The 17,415-nt window shown below is 41.5% G+C and overlaps 2 protein-coding genes across 2 annotated transcripts; one reads left to right on the top strand and one right to left on the bottom strand.

Annotated features, from left to right (window-relative positions):
* Positions 1–1,924: 1,924 nt before the first annotated feature.
* Positions 1,925–6,094, bottom strand: LOC128455699 (ankyrin repeat and SOCS box protein 9). Its single transcript, XM_053439473.1, has 7 exons — positions 5,828–6,094; positions 5,612–5,691; positions 5,336–5,443; positions 4,762–4,912; positions 4,365–4,499; positions 3,146–3,337; positions 1,925–3,004 (listed from the first exon to the last, which is right to left on the bottom strand). Exons 1-7 carry the CDS (start codon positions 5,916–5,918, stop codon positions 2,880–2,882), a joined length of 882 nt encoding a protein of 293 aa, XP_053295448.1. The 5' UTR covers positions 5,919–6,094; the 3' UTR covers positions 1,925–2,879.
* A 4,238-nt stretch (positions 6,095–10,332) lies between these two features.
* gpr143 (G protein-coupled receptor 143) lies at positions 10,333–17,111 on the top strand. The gene is made up of 9 exons (XM_053439472.1): positions 10,333–10,694; positions 11,646–11,755; positions 12,450–12,544; positions 12,890–12,982; positions 13,215–13,324; positions 13,418–13,526; positions 13,968–14,085; positions 14,188–14,443; positions 16,532–17,111. Exons 1-9 carry the CDS (start codon positions 10,439–10,441, stop codon positions 16,621–16,623), a joined length of 1,239 nt encoding a protein of 412 aa, XP_053295447.1. The 5' UTR covers positions 10,333–10,438; the 3' UTR covers positions 16,624–17,111.
* The last annotated feature ends 304 nt before the right edge of the window (positions 17,112–17,415 follow it).

Raw genomic sequence — 17,415 nt, 5'->3', positions numbered from 1 at the left:
TTATAAACACTCTGCTGTTTTGGGTGCCGCACAATGTTCATTCCCAGAAGATTACACTTTCTATTTTAGTCATAACACTTGGTACGGCTCCCTCTCCTCTTAGGGAAAAACCTCTGTTTAAAAGCTGCTTGTAGAAGAAGGAAGTGGATCGTTCCAAGCCAACATGTGCGCTGGATGTAAAACTTGCATTTGTGCGTTTCACTTAAACCCTCGGTAAGAAATGCATTTTGCACTGTTGTGCCGATGTACTAAAAAAAGCATGGAGGTTAATGGAGTGCCGGCCTCTGGGGAATAACAGTAAAAGCTTTGGTATCACACATAGGTGGGTTGATTTATAAGTGCATCCGAGAGCCGCACAGTACCCGACTGAACCTGGGAGCCTGTTGGGATCAGTTATGGCACGATGGCTGAAGTGGAAAATGATTCGGGCGCTCATGTGACTGACATTGCCAGACCGACTTGTCTCGCCTGATCGTCTTTGTGCCGCTAATTACAGCCGGACCACACTCCGTATCTTTTCGGGGCAGCCTCTGAAGTCACAAGCTCCTCCACAGTATTGATTAAACATTACGCACCAGTTAAATCGAAGCGCGGCTCGATGTATGCGGCCGAGCCCCGGGCACCCGTGCTATGTTTGAGGGGAACAATGATTTAGCTCAAGTGCCAAATTGGGACGGGGGGGCGATCGATGGGAAAGATAATGAGTGCTGCGTTTAACAAGAAGGGAGTGAGTGAGTGGAGCAACTGTTGCTTTTGTCCCCGTAGAGAGGAGGCTTCTGCTCACAGAGAACTACGCTAACACGCAGCCCTCTCCATCATCTCTCTAAACGCCCTGTCGGAACCAATGCTTATGACGAAGCGACTGTGACATGAATCCATTCCAGTAACTGTGATGTAACATAAAACTGATCGGTCTGTAATCAATAGGTGCGTATCATACTGTCCATATTCTAGCTTTATATTTCCATCTGCAGTGAACCTGCTCTCGCTCCCTGTGGAGTGAGTTAACCCAATTTATCCACAGACTTACTCACAGGTCAGAGGTCAATGAGTCCTTGAAGATGGTGACAGCTGACAGCCTGCAGGGGAGTTTTGGGAACATTACCAATGATCTCTCCGCTTCCATTCGATATTTATCTTCTGTGGCCATAAAGACTCAGCAGGGAACCTGATCCGACAGAAACCTGTTTGTAATCCTGATTGAGGCAGTGGATCAGCGACATCGTGAATACCACATACGGACAATGGAGAGAAGAGTCGACTAGAAATCAAAAGAAAGTGTCTTATCTAAATTAATGGGAGTTAAACATTGGTAGCAGTGCCCCTGCTCCTCCTCTGAATATCATTGTGTCAAATAAGGCACCAAAAGAAAATCAGATGCTAATAAATTCCAGATTCTTCACTTCAAAACTACAAAGCTCCGTTTCTCAGATGGGTACATGGATATATTCATTATGTTGATGTAGGACTGGAGCAGTATGGTAAATTAAATATAACATCAGTTCATACATGCATCTCTCACTTAACTTGTACTTCTTTATAAATATATATATATATATATATATATATATATATATATATATATATGTGTATGATGTTTTGTTTTATCTACTTCTATCCCCAATGAATTCTATTTTCACATTTCTTTTTCTTGCTCCCCGTGTCGTGCTTGTTTTAAAAAATATTTTCTAGACTCTTGGGAAGCAGCTGTATTTTGTTTCACAGAATTATTTTGCATAATATCTCAACACGAGCACAAAAACATAAACATTAGACTCATTGTTTGTACAGTGAGTGAAAAATGAGACAATTGTGCAAGCGTGTCTCTCCACAGTCAGTCACAGAAATTTCAATGTAAAGTCTCTTTTTTTAAACGATCTGTCGGCACAAGTGTTTAATAGACATACATTTCACAACTAGATAGTAAATTCAGTGGTGAACCAGTCTTATATCTTTATTTATTAGTGCTGAAAACACATGTGAAAGCAATAAGAGGAACTAAAAAGGGAACGAAAGAGGGAAGTCAAAGGTTTTTTTAAGTTCAGACCCCTGGTGGATTGTGTTCAGTGAATGCTGACTCACAGTTTCTGGTTATCTGGAGGAACTTCTCAGTAACAAGACTGTGATCATGTTTGAGAAACACACTTAGCTGCATGTCTGATCATACAAAGACCTGCTGATACATTTCACATCCGGTCTGAAAGAGGCCCATAAAATGTCTGACATCTTTCAACTGGAAATAAACACACTGTGGCACATTTGTATGTCTTAGTCATGAAAGTCACAGTGTGGATGAAAGTGTGTAAGCGATTGTGTTGTAACAATCAGTTTCGGTCATTAGATTCCTGTAGAATTGTACCACATGGTCTTGAAGAATCATTATTCAACTCTACAGGAATCGTGTACATGTACTTCTTGTATCAGACGTGTCGGGAGTTTTATACAAAAGCAAGTCTCATCTATTTACTGTCCAAAGTAAATTGTATTTAAATAGTATTTTATTGCCAGACATTACAAAAAAACGACATTAGCTTAATAGTGTGTTGTGTAATATTCAAAATAATTATTTTTAGCTTATTTTGCAACCTTTGTTTGGCCTCCTGAGCTTATATTCTTATTCTTATACGCATGCGTTTTGTTTATGAATATTCAATAATCAAATTTTGCAGCAGGACTTTTAGGTCTCCATGATAAAGTCCATATTTATCATCAGAGTCTGTCACTAAGGAGAATTACAGTCGATGACCATCTCAACCATCAGCCATGATGTAGTCGTCTCCCTGTAAGACTGTGCAAGTCCGCCCCCTATGGACGTAGAGGTGAACTGCTCCGATCCTGAGGTGTTGAGTTTTTCAGTGTATGAAATCTTCCCAGGGTTCTTAATGGTAGAGGAGGTAGTGTTTCAGTTCTGTGGGGAGGTGAAGGTCATGAATCCCACCCAGCCTTCGCTTGCCCACAGCTCTCCTGATGTTTAGCCTGCACATCTGCATTAGAGGAGGCACTTCTGAGGTGGAGGGGGGGTTTCATCATCAGGGGAGACGCGGGAGCCATGACAGAGAGATGTTTGGAATGTTAGCCACAGCTCAGACCAATGTTAAGACCATGAGAATCTTCCGTCAGGCTACTTGCTCAGTTTGTTGAATACCTCCTGCTTGTCTCAGCAGCCTCTCTGCCGGGCTGCTGGGGGGCGCGAGGTCCAGCGGCCGTCTGCCCTCGGGGTTCCTGAGGGAGCGGTCGGCCCCGTGGTCGAGAAGCAGAGACACCAGCTCGGGGTCGGACAGGCGAGCTGCGATGTGCAGGGGCGAGTCACCCGACACACTGTGGTTCACACCGGCTCCTGAAGGAGAGAGGAGGCGGATGAGGTACGATTCCCTCACGTTATATAACTGTAAAGATCTATGACAGTTCACTTCATGCACGGAATATCTTTACGATTCATATCAAACCCTTGGTGGTGTTTTCTAATTAAACTGAATTCACTCAGGTCATGAATATTAAAAGAGATAAGACCAAAGAACTATTTATTTTACTTGAAACAAGGCACAACATGAATTTGAATTGCGTAAACCTCTGAGTACATTTTTTCGTGTATTCTACATTCATCACCATCTTGTACTTCACAAACGTGTACTCTTTTATATTAATGTGCCATATTAAAGTTTTTCAAATGATTAGCTACATGTATGTGATGGTTCTGCAGTGGTGGAGGAAGTACTCAGTTCCTAAATATTCAGTAAGAAGTAGTAACTCTGCAATATGTATACTACAAATATTATTTAAAAGTAAAATTGTTTAAAATGTCAGATCAGTAATGTATTAACAGCTAAATTAAAAAACTTTAAATTGTATGTGTAAAATATTCGCTAAGTATGACTCTTTTGTAACTGGTGAAGTAAAAATTACAATATTTCCCTCAGGCAAAGTAAATTTGTACCAAAGTACAGTACTTGTGTAAATGTACTGAGTTACATTCCAGTAGAGGATCAGTGTGAATGCAGTGGAACCAGATCTACGTTATAACCCACGACCACAGACTGAACCCCACTCGAGACACTTCATTATATTCACTGAGCCTCCGTCGGGAGACACAAAGGGTTTTTCACACAAGCAGTAGTTCTCTCCATGACCTGTAAACAGACTTAGATGTATAAAATCTGTGGAATTCCCCTGTAAGTACATTTAACCAGAGTATATTTACACTGTGTTTCTTTTATTTTGACTAAAGACATTTCGTTTGTTTAATTTGTCTCATGTTTTTGTTGTTGTTTTACATCATTTGCAAAACGTGATCCAAGTTACTTTTCCTCTTGAGCCTAAAGGAGCCGTGCACGTGAGTGACAGGTCCGAGTGAGAAGCTTCCTTACCGAGCTGCAGCAGTTTCCTCGCAGCACCCGGCTGCCGATTGGAACATGCAACGTGCAGAGGGGAACCCAGCTGTTCAATGTGCTGATCCACATCTGCACCGTGCTGAATGAGAGGAGCGATGCACTCTGGGTGACCTGGAGAGATTTTATCAGAATCAGCACAAAGACAAATGATGTGCTGGAAGGAATCTGCTCCTTTGAACTCTGCTTGTGAGAAAAATGTGCAGGCGTTTTTCTTTGTAGGCCACGATAACACGTAGTTTATATACTTTTTACACTGTTTCAAAGAGTTTGTTTTCTGATGTTTTGGCTCCATGTGCATTTTGTTTTGACTGGCCGAGCTGCTTCAGCATTTATTATCCTGTGCGTGTATTGCAGAGGAATGCGACCCCCTGACCTTTGGCTGCAGCCCGGTGGAGTGGAGAGCTGGAGTGGCTGGTCCCCACGGGAGTCGCTCCGTGCTGAAGGAGTAACGCTACACAGGTGACGTGACCCCGGGCGGAGGCCTCTGCCAGGGGAGATTTGCCATCCACAGTCAATCTGTTTACCTGAAAGGAGGACAGCGTACTTTTAGATAATTCACCAAAGATTCCTCCCAAAAACCATCAAATTAAAATCCAGAATAAGTCAAGTTACACTTATAAATGTAGATAACAAATTAGTCGCAATATTCATATATCATTTCCGCTGTTTATATTTCTATAACACCACATTTGCTAGCCTCCCTCAGACTTGCAGTGCATAATTGTGGGTGAACAAATTGGACTTTGTATCTGAACACTTTTCTTCGTTAATGTGTTATTGTGCATTCGAGGATGTGTCTGCACGTTTGTTAAACTCTCAGTTAAATAGTTTATATATTTTCCTCCGAACAAGACTACAGAGCAGGATTCCAGAGTTTTTCTACCGAGTAAAGACACAAAAAATATTCACCAAAAAAGGTAATATTAAGATGATGATGCTTTACTGACATCTGCCCCGTTGTCAATCAGAAGTTTGGCACAAGCCTCGTGGCCCTGTACACAAGCCCCATGGAGAGGAGAGACCTGGTCCAGTGTGTTCAGATTGACACATTTCCCCTGAGGACAGAACACATGTCGATTCAGAAATCCTGCAGAGGCACATGAGTTACGTCTTTACAAATTAAATATTTCATGTTATAGCAAAGGAGTGAACACGTATTTCATACATCAGATGATTTTGCAACAGCAAAATGTTTCCTCAAACAGCATATCATCCAACTTTACCTGAGTAATGAGTCTTTGCAGAGCGAGCACTCGTCCATTAAAGGCTGCGTCGTGAATTGGAGACCAGTCTGATTCCACATCTTGGAATAAAACACATAAAAACAAAAGCTTTACTTTGTCTCAAACTTTCAAATAACACAAATGTGGATTAGAAAGACAAGTTGAACGTTTTGGAGTAAAGCAGTGAAAACACTCCAGCTGCCAGCGGCTACTCACCACTCATCAGAGGGTTGGAGGAAAAAACAACAGTCCCAGTTTGACATGTAGTGTCTCGCGGCGTCTCATTGTGCCCAGCAGACATATTCATGTCCTTGTGTTTTTCCAAAATCTGTTTTTACTCTTTCATTGTTTCGCCTCAGAGGCTTTTTGGAATGGAGGCTGAGCTGCGAGTCAGAGCACATCTGAAAAGTGTTGTGTCCTCATCTGTTTCCACTGTGTCTGTGTGGCAGGACTCTGGTGCTGTGATGTCACTTCCTCTCAAACAAAATACTTGCCATTCAGGAAGCAGGCTGGTTGAAAGCAGCGGTCGGGCCTCAACCAATTAAGTTGCAGAGGGAGCGGCAGCGGGGCCTGCTGAGCAGGTCTGTAACTTGAGACTGTGCATCCACACCCATCCTCTGCAGCAGGAGAGACAGGCGGCGCTGGGGGAGGACGTGGGTTGAAGTTAGTCATCTGAGTCCAATGCATCATGTGTTATTGTTAAAAACTCAGTTACTACTCATGTGCAGCAAAAATAGAAGAACGTGTACATTCAATGTTGCAACATCTGCAACAACAGACTGTTTTCAAAGTCTTTCGATGTAGATTTATAAGAAAACTTTTGCCAAAACTTTTCATGTTCCTGTATTTATGGCTTATGAACACTATATAATACCATAAATATAGTATGTAGACATATGATTTCTAATTTGTTTTAAACTATAATTTTTTCATTTATTTGTAAGAAAACTATAACTCTCCCTGTGGACATGTGGTGACTGGTGCACAAATATATGATGATGTTACAATGTGGCCAATGATGTGGAAAAGTAAGGAACACATTGGTAATATTAAGCTGATGGTACAGCCGTCAGGGGAAATTTGAAGTTGCCCAAGAACCTTTTGTCATGCTGTGGAATCAAACCACAGATGTTTTTTCGCTGTTGATGAAACTCACTGTTTGCGAACAGTGTCTCACCTCAGATCTGAGTTTGACCTTTTTTTCAACATCAGAACTACTTTTGATGTGGAAACTTGAACAGGCGGCATTTTGTCCTGTTACGTTTTAAGCCGTTAAATATCTCAAACAAACAAAGCATCTGCATATTCACGGTTTTCTGAATTATTCAAAAAGCGGGAAAGTAAATATTCTTTGAAGAAATTGTAAGTACATTATCTATTTTGAGGGGGGAAACCATATTGGATATAAAGTTATGTGATTATTGATTTACATTAGTGTTGGTGCTTTATATTCGTATATACTGCAGATATGATACAATAATAATATAATATAATAATAATAATAATGTGAAACATCATTATCATTTCACTTTTGGCCAAATGTTTAGTTAGTACCATCAATAACGTTTTGAGTGCTACGATCATGTTATATGCTAACCAGCAGGGGGCAGCAGCAGAGAGCAGACGTTTCAAACAGCCAGTGAACGCTGCAGCTCTTTTCCTCAGGGACTTGTTAATCCACTGGAAACAAGCCACAAACTTCCCACACAATTGACTTTGTGCCGTGTCAGGGAAGGTGCGTATGTATTAGAATACCACTTTACAAACTCCATCAATAGTAGCACTGAATAATGAAAACCCTCGGTGCTTTATTTCTCCGAATAAATCTTCCTCAAATGTGGACCAGCCCAGGGCCGGCCATGGCAATGTTGGCGCCCTAGGCGAGATTTCAAATTGGCGCCCCCCAACATACACACCCAAACTGTCATGCATCCCCAAGAACTTTTGGACTGTATACAGATGCACACACAGGGAGACAAAATTGTAAGCTAATAAAACAATAAAAAATATATAACAAAAAATATAAAAAGGGTCTGAAATCAGCTGTACTGATAGCATTTCATATCATGTCGACAAGAATAAACATTAATGATGTCCACAATCGGGCTGATTCTTACCTCTATATTGTTATTTCTTCTCCTCCTCTACTTTGCGGTGCTTTCTGAATTGTGCACCTGATAATTTCATCTTTTTTTGATTCATCTTTGACTCTAACCGCAGTCTGTCACCACAGCGTGTACGTCAGGGAATCACCTGAGGCGGAAGCGCAAATTCTGTGTGAGCCGCCGCCTGACTCTTCACACAGGGATCCATCCAGGAGGATGTTTTAGATGCTGGCTTGCCTACAGTTGGTACATGTGCACAAGTGATAGGAATCCGAAGCTGTTTTTCAAGACATAGCACACCTACACTTTGACAAGTGCATGTTTTATTAAAACTATTTCAGATAATTGAATGTCTACTGATGTATGTTGAAATGATTTAATTCTTTGCTTTGGGTTTTTAAGCTATATTAGGATTAAGGTGTAAACAGAGACAGTTTCCCTGTTAGAGAAGGAAATTCTCTTCTAATATTAATAGTTTATCTAAATTCTTCTAATAGACCTGTAGTTTATCTACTTGACGGTTACTTATGTATGTGTCTTTTAACAGCTCATTTGTTTTGAATACACAAGTATCCACCATCGCTACAACTGTGTACCCATCATCCATATTGTGTTGTGTACGACTTTGACGGAAGTTTTCTCCTGTTAGTACAAAACGTTTGTGTTGCTTGTACTGTATGCAGTGTAATTAATTTAATTTTCACCCTGACACAGTATGCTTGTTGCACACAGAGAACCAAAGGAGATGTGTTGATAACATTTAAACCAGGATGCTGTCCTCTCAATGCATACTGCATGTGACTATGCAGTATTCTTTCATTAGCAAAGCTCATTCAGGACAACAGCTGGAGAGCAGCTGTTTGGTCACAGCCATGGAAACCTAAGTAATGATACTGATGTGTTATGTATTCTCGTTTCTCAGGTTCGTGCTGCAGAAAGATGGCAATACAGTATGTTGGGCATGGACTGCCTGATAAACCCCTGTAGTGTCCATGTTTAATTAATTTTCATGCCAGTGTTTTTTGTCAAAAGGTTAAAAGTGTTTTGGGAAATACAGAAGGGACACGTACTTGAATTTCAGAGACGCAGGTTGAGTAAAAACTTAAGGAGGACTATTTTGTGTTGGTTTTGAATTCTCTTGCATTTTCATTAACCCCAGTTCTTATATCCCTTTGTGTGTCTAACTGAACAGAGCTTTATTAGTAACTGAAGAGATAGAGTAACCTTCATCATATGAGAGGAAAAATCCAGTAGGTTGTTGTGCTGCTAACGGTGAAATGAAACTCTCTTCTTTTTTTTCTGTTCATGCTGAAATTAAGTGGATTCACTTGGTCTGATGTTTTCAATCACATCTTTATAAAACACCTCATTAGCTTCACACTACAAACCCTGTGGAGGGGAAATGTTTTTTGAGAGAAGATTCCAGATTTATTCAATAGACTGGCACTCAGTAGAGCTCAACAGAGCCGTATAGATTTCTCTCTGATCCATACAGCTTCCTTCTATCAAGTTGTGTGGTTATTGGTCCAGTAGTTTCCAGTAGTGTACCTCTGCTTTATGTAATAAAGTATTATTTACTTTATTACATATTATTATATTACATAATATTACCTCTGCTTTATGTAATAAAGCACAGGAATAAAACCTCCACACATTTATCAAGGAAATGTCACCAGCATTAATAATAATTAGAAACAGGAAATTAAAAGTTAGACTAGTGTGTGTGTGTGTGTGTGTGTGTGTATGTGTGTGTGTGTGTGTGTGTGTGTGTGTGTGTGTGTGTGTGTGTGTGTGTGTGTGTGTGTGTGTGTGTGTGTGTGTGTCTGGGACTTAACTGTCTCTGCCAAGCATGAAAACCACGATGTCTCTCAGTTCGACTCTGTATGGAAAATGGGGCAATGTAATTTGATTTTGTTTAATTTAATTTGATATCAGGGAAATTAAATTACTTACTTAATTAAATATTTGTATTTATAATTTGACCTACAATTTCTTTTGTTTGATTTGCTCTATTCGTTTTGTGTCTTTTTTCTATTTTGCCTTTGAATGATGGCTTTTTGTTTTTTGGTTTGACCAATTTCCCTTTGGGGACAAATTAATGAATGAATGAAATCCTTTATTGTGTTGCCATAGTAAAATACAGTCGGCCTCTACAGAGTCTACACTGATTCTTTAATGGCAAATGTCCTTATTCTTTATGGATGTGTTGCTTATTTGTGTTGGTGTGAGTGGATGTGGTCAGATGGTGTGTGCAGTGTTTTTGCACACAAGCCATGTTTCTCCCCAGGGCTCAATGAAGGGTCTCAGACTTTTGAATCCCATAGAACATGGAATTTAAAATCTCCTTTAATACTTGAAGTACTTTAAGTATATTTTCGCACAGGACAAGTGAAGTGGAAGACACGTTCATGTACTATTTTATTGAAAGTACTGAGTCTCCTGCTGGACTCACACTTCACACAACTCAAAGCCCGAATCTCTCTATTCTCTACCACACACAGTCCTTTGTCGGCCTCTCGCATTGTGGCTCAGCTAAGCTATAACTGCAGGGATTAAATGAAAGCACATGATGATTCAGCCCCGTGATTTCTGAGGGAGCAGGGTCATGGACTCAGCCATTTCCTCTTCCTTTCTTTTCTGTTTCTCCTCTCCCCTGCTGACACAGTAGACCACTTCTCTCCTCTTTTCCTCCTCATCTCTCTTTCTTTCCCTCCGGTCCGCGATGGCATCCCCCCGGCTGGAGACCTTCTGCTGCCCGAACCGGGACGCGGCGACGGACTTCGTGGTCTCCTTCCAGCCGGTGCTGTTCGGCGCTCTGAGTCTGGGCAGCGCCGCGCTCAGCCTCCTGTTCGCCGTGCTCCAAATCCTGCCCAAACGCAAAGGCTACAGGAGACTGGGACAGTATCCTCTGCCGAGGCCTGCGTCCTCCTCGCGGATATTGTTCATCATCAGCGTGTGTGACATACTGGGATGCACAGGTAACGCGTCCAAACCTCTGCTATAGCCGATGGGCCCCAAAACAAAAAGATAAAGGGGGTCATATGAGCGCATGCGGCTGTGCCCAATTACGCACGCGAATATTTCGTTTTTAACCCTTTTGTTGTTCTGCATTTGCGAGTCTGACCTGCTGTGTTCATACAAGGAGGGAACTTTCAACACAACATGTCATGGAAATGTAATCTATATGCTGTAAAAAACAATCTAGAACTGTTTAAGGACATGCTCTCACTCTCCCTTTTCAAATGGAAACTTGTATCCACACCATAAAGGCAACCTCTGCAACATATTAATTCACTTTCGACTAAATAAGAAGATTTCAAAGGTTTGGCTGCTTTTTTCTCGTTGCGTAATAAAAGAATCACACTCCTCTCATGTGAGCAGTGAGGTGACTCTTATGGCCTTCAGCTGATTTCAATGCAGCATTGTTCTGTGGATGCTGCAGCTATTGATCCACAAAGTGCTGCAGGATTTATCCTCTGATTCCTGCACCTCCTTCATTTAACGACCGGTGTCACATCTCAACTTGATCATCCGTCACTCGGGCAGATGAAGTAATGTGCTCGCTTGTGCTACACCCATGGCACAGTTTTAACAAAAGTCAAATACACAGCGTGCATCCCATAAAGACTGTGGGAGAGCTCCTGTGTTTTCCATGGCTCATCGGCAACAAACAGTTTCATGTAGGAAATGGAAACACCCTTGTAAAATGCACCTGGAGGCAGTTCCATGATGTAAAGCTGCTATTAAGAGGGCTCTCATTAATTAATGCTCATAGAAAAAGAGACCTGCGGGAATAAAGGAACTTTGAAGTGTTTAAATTTTAATTAAACCCAGAAAATTCTCCTGCTAAGGTTTTTTGTGTTTGTGTTTGCTCCTCTTCCACTCGTGTTTGCTGCCAAAGCCAGAACTGTGCTGTGTTCCTCTTCCAGGTATCATCCTGAGGTCGTCGCTGTGGCTCGGCCTTCCCAACATCGTGGACCAGATCTCAGTGGCCAACAACACTGAGGTCTGGCCTGAAGTCTTCTGCGTCGGCAGCGCGGTACGTATATCGACAAACCTTTGTTTCATTCACCGATCAAAAGCATTGGGTTGTTCGGTCACTATTTGATCTGAACACCGCTGAAGTGTGGCCGAGTTCAGGGAAAGGAACATGTGAAAAAACTAAATCATTAAAGGTTCAGGGTGTAAGATTTAGGTGAAAAGGTTCTATCAGCAGACATTTTTGTATGAAATAATCCTAGTGATGTTTCCACTAGTGTTCATCTCAATTGTAAATTCTTGCTTTCTTCACCCTAGAATTTACCCTTTATGTTTGAATACTTTATATTTACATCAGGAGTGGGTCCTCTCTGTGGAGGCCGCCATATTTTTTACAGTAGCCCAAACTGGACAAACTAAAAACCTTTTGAGTTTTTATAACAACTGAAGGCTGTCACAGGTTATCTGTCATTTTTGGAAGGGGGGGAGGGGGGGGGGGGTGGGATGAGGGGTATTCAGCGGCAACACGTAACTTCATCACTAGATGTCCCTAATTTCTACACACTGTACCTTTAAGCACATCATGCATCCCGGTTTCACACATAAATGTGTTCAACAACAAGCATATGTACATTGAAGTATGAAATATGCATGACATTGAGAGGCACCAATCTGGAAAACAAGGCACATTTACTAATTTCATACTTAATAGAATTACAAGCTGCAGGATAATGCGTCCGATCGATGTGTTCCAGATGTGGATCCAGCTGTTTTTCAGCGCCTCTTTTTGGTGGACCTTCTGCTACGCTGTTGACGTCTTCCTGGTGGTGAAGACATCGGCAGGAATCAGGTGCTCACAGCCTCTTCTTCCATGGACCAACATCCACTGTCCACTGACGCAGGAAGCTTTTCACTGAGCTGACATTGACATGAAATGTGAAAAATGTCCCTTTCCCACTTTGCTTCACTGTCTACTATAAATATAATGTTTGAAACGCCTGGAACTAGTTATAAGTTTTGTCTTAGAGGTGGATTAAAAAAAAATCAGATTTCTTTAATATTAGTCGGTGCAATACAATGCTTTTCTGCACAGGAAACAAAAAAGGGGAAAAAGAGGAACCTCAAGATCCTCAAGATACAGAGCTGCAGCATGTGTTGTGAGCTCAGTCTCATGACTTGTTTCTTTCCCCATCAGCACCATCATCCTCTACCACATGATTACATGGGGTCTGGCTGTGCTGCTGTGTGTCGAAGGAGTGGCCATGCTCTACTACCCCTCCATCTCCGAGTAAGATTCTTTCTTGTTCCTGTAGATACGACTGTCAGAAAAGAAGCATGCAATATAAAAGCAGCGTGTCTGAAACCTTGGGCCAGTTTTTACATCCTTGAAATTTTAGGAATTTCAGGTCAGTGACTTTTGACGAAGTTGAAATGATCCATGCTAATTATCAACTATGGTCCACTGCTCATTAACAATTTCAGTTTTTGTAAAAAAATATTTCTGTCTCCTTTTTCTGCAGTTGTGAGCAAGGCCTGCAGCACGCCATCCCTCACTACGTCACCACGTACGCGCCCATGCTGCTCGTCCTCACAGCCAACCCCATCTTCTTCAACAGGACCTTATCAGCAGGTCGGCCCCTCGCCCTCATTATTGTTGGAAAAACTCACTCTCACTCACTCACACACTCAAACATTATCGTTTCTCTTTTTTCCTCCAATCCAGTGACATCTTTACTAAAAGGACGACAGGGAATCTACACAGAAAACGAGAGGAAGCTGGCCAACGATATAAAAATACGCTTCTTCAAGATGATGCTGGTGTTCTTTATATGGTATGTTAACTTCTGTTATCGCGAGTATGGACGTCAAGGAAGAAGCAATGGAATTTGTTTTGCTAATGCAGTGTAAGGACAGTCTGAGGAACTCTAACTCGAAAGCTGTTGTCAGACATGGACTTGGATTCAGACATTTTGGGAGTTTTTTGGGGGTCAGACACGTCCACAACGTTCAGGCGAGAGGTAGGAGTCTGGCAAAAACATGCAGGAGGCAGAATATGATGCAAACATTCCACTGTGGAAATACTGGTACATTTGTTCACGCAACATCAACACCTACATCGGCCGTTATCGGCAAAAGCTCTTGAATCTCGTCATCTTTCCAAATCCAAACCTTCGTCGATGTCTTCTCCATGTTTGATTAGATAAGTCACATTTTAGAGCTTGGTAGCTTGTTCCAAGCTGATGACACACGTTGTTGTTTCCGCGATGTTTCAGCTGGGTTCCCAACATCATCAACGAGAGCCTCCTCTTCTACCTGGAGATGCAGACGGACATCAATGACAACAGTCTGAGGAACGTCCGAAACGCAGCCCTCATCACATGGTTCATCATGGTGGGTTCATAACACATCAGCATACCGAATAAAGAATTTATATTTGATCAATATCCAACACTTGAATTGATCTGGATTGGTTGTTTTTTTTTGCTCTTCCAGGGAATCCTGAACCCCATGCAGGCCTTCCTCAACACCCTGGCCTTCCACGGCTGGACGGGCTGCGACATCGACCTCAGCATGCAGCGGAGGAGGGAGCTGCCCTGGGACTCGCTCTCCACTTCGGTGCCCAACGGCGCCAGCCACAACCCCGTGGTGGGAACGACCCTGCTCTACCAGAGCCACGTCCAGGAGGCCAAGAAGAGCATGACGGGCAGCGGGCAGCACCACTCCGACGCCATCAGTGTCCTCTCAGAAGGTAATTGGCCTCTCGGTGGCACTGACAGCTCGCCTGTGTATCAGGGCTGGTGAAGCTGCCGCGCTGCTGCTGCTGGTGCTGTGGCTGGACTGGCTCTTCTTGAAATGAGGTGTCTATTGGATGAGTGAGATCATCCACTGAGGAACACGTTGTTTTCTCATTAGCAGGGATGGATTCTATTGTTGTGATTAAATCAAATTTGAACTGTTTCAGTGGTGCAGAGTTGGACGAGCAGGACAAAGTTATAACTCTCTGTGAGGTGCTGTAATTCTGATAATTCATCATAGACTGTGCACAAAGATGGATGACGTTCCCCCTCGAGTCTCGATCGCCACCTGGTGGCTGGATGCAGTGTAGCTCATGTTAGCGGATGAGAACTAAACTTAAAACAAAAACATTGAAATACACATCAAATAAAAATAAATCTGTTGTATGTAGTTTTATTCACAGTGATGTATGTTCAAGTGATTATTTTTCCAGTAGGTTTGGTTCTAATTAGTTATTTGACGATTGACAGTTGAGACTGACTCGCGATTGGTCTTCAGCCCAGGATGGCAGCGTTTGTGGCTTGATACCTGGGGAGTGGGAGGAGGTGGAGAAGTCAGTCTTTTCCTTCAGTCTATGAAGAGTACAGTGGCATGAACTATACGAGTGGAACATCTGAAGTGTATAAGGTACTGATGGAACAGAGAGTCTGTCCTTAGATCAAGGTGCTGCTATTGTATTAAGTCATCACACTGAGGTTTTAGTGTCATTGTTTTAATGGATTATTTAATGCAGAGTTTTAAAGAAGAGTGTTAGGGCCGGAAATAGGAACGAAAACAGGAGGAGGAAGATTATTTTCCCTTTTGCATTTTGAGAATAAAGTTGAACGAAATCAGAGGAAGATTTTAGCATTTTAAGATTTAAAGTGATATTGTTGATAATACATTTAGTTAATCGCGTCAATATCTTGAAAAAAGTTAAATCCACCAATCACAGTTATCTGTGCTTCCAGAGCCTCATATCCCGGGGGTGTATCGTTTGATTATGAATATCCTCCTATTTTTCTGCTATTACCTGCTATATTCTAGATTCCACGAATGCTGCCACCTCCTCAAAGCCTGCGTGGTTTCTTCTGCTCGGCAGAACATTTTCGACATAATCTCTTGATTACCACACTGTTCATGTGCTTGAAGAGAAAGAGCTTCCTTGTTTCTGAAACCGGTTCTGAAGAATAATTTCACTAATCTGTTACAAGCGATTCATTCAGGCAGTCATATGCTCTTCCACTGAAGTTTATACACCGCATTCTGACCTCATTCTAAATATCCCAAATTTAAAAAGTCTTGATATCTCAAACTGCAAAATAAAAAATCGATTTTTCTTTCTTATGCCTGACCCATCCATAGAAACCAATGGCAAAGCTATTAATTATATATATATATGAGCGATGTGTTGTATTCGACTGAATACGTTTTAGAACTTAATAAATTTGCATGTATGTGTCATCGGGTCGCAGCACTGAGTGATGACTTGGGCCCTGTTGTCACTACAGCTGTTTTTAAATGTCCCAGCAGGAAAAGCCCAGATTTAACCTTGGCTGAATTCATCCGGCCTTTTCAGTGTCAGGGGTTCATTCACCATCAGAGACATTTTTAATGATCCTATACTTTTCTTGCTTGGACAAGTCAAAACAGTTACTGTGAATAATAAAAAAAGGCCTGTTCAAAGTAAATTAAATGTATTTTGGGATGATTTTGTAAAACACCTTGTACAATTTTCTACTTTTTTTTTGTAGTTGTGTCTGTGCACCATGTGGCTCATATACAAAAGGCCACTCAGTGTTTTGTGTCCCCACTCAAGGGTCTCTGATGGACAATAAAGCTATTTTCAACTCATTTTTAAAGCCTTCTATCTGTTTTTCATCCAAAAACAAGCTTAAAAACAAGCTCCATGATTTGCATTTGCAGGTTTTAGGTGATTTTAAAACTCCCAAAATACATTTGTGAATACATGCACATTTGGTTAAGCTGTTTGTGAAGGTGTCATGTGCAGTAACACCCAGTTATCCCCCCCCCTGCCCCCCATTATATTTTGTCTTGCTAGGTTCAGAGTCTAGTACAGTTGAACTGCACATTTCCAGCGAGCAACGAGACTATGAGGATATTGATGCTGACGGCGAATCCTTGGAGAACTGAGAGGGACTAGCTCGAGTCAACATCAAACCACCTCCCTCTGCTTTTGTGGATGCTGCTCTTCTAGTTCACATTCATGTTAGATCGTCTTCCTCCCTTTGCCGATTTCAGGCTTCGACAGAATGAGCCAGATTCTTAATTCCAAAGCTTTTTATTTCTCTCTAAGCTTTTAGAAATCTGATGTACTTTATCGACTCATCGACTGTGCAGCCCCAAAAGCAAAGCACTGTCTCACGTAAAACAGAAAGAATGTGACATTTTCTCAATAATATCACAGGCTTAGTAATTCTTATATGAATATTTCTTCTGATTAATTATCAGATTTAGACGCACACTGGGTTTTGTAATAAGCACTCTTTGCCTTTACACTCCTAATGCACAACAGAATGTATTTAGTGTCGTATTTAAACAAGTTACTGTATTTTCCAACTGTCCATCTTGTATTTTTGCACACATCTATTTTATACTATATTAAATATACTGAATATTTATTAAGCTGTTGTTGGCGACACTTTCTCAATGTCTCGAGTCGTTGAATGGGATTTTTTCACATCTCTCATATCGGTGGTCAGAGGCTTTGTTTGCCTATATATAATATCTCAGGAAGACCATCAGGGGATCACTTCAAATTTCCTACCATAGTTCATTTGGACTCACTGAAGAACTGATTTGATTTTGGAGGTGGAAAGTCAAATCACTGTGACCTCTCAAAACACTTCAAATTTTGATCAATTGTTGCTTAGACCCAAAGATTATATGATAAAACTGTGGTCAAAGGTCACAGTGACCTGATAT

The sequence above is a fragment of the Pleuronectes platessa genome, chromosome 14, assembly GCF_947347685.1.
Source record: "Pleuronectes platessa chromosome 14, fPlePla1.1, whole genome shotgun sequence".
Classification (NCBI taxonomy): Eukaryota; Metazoa; Chordata; class Actinopteri; order Pleuronectiformes; family Pleuronectidae; genus Pleuronectes; species Pleuronectes platessa.
Note: the sequence above shows the minus strand (reverse complement) of the source record. Positions and strands in the feature narration are given on the sequence as shown.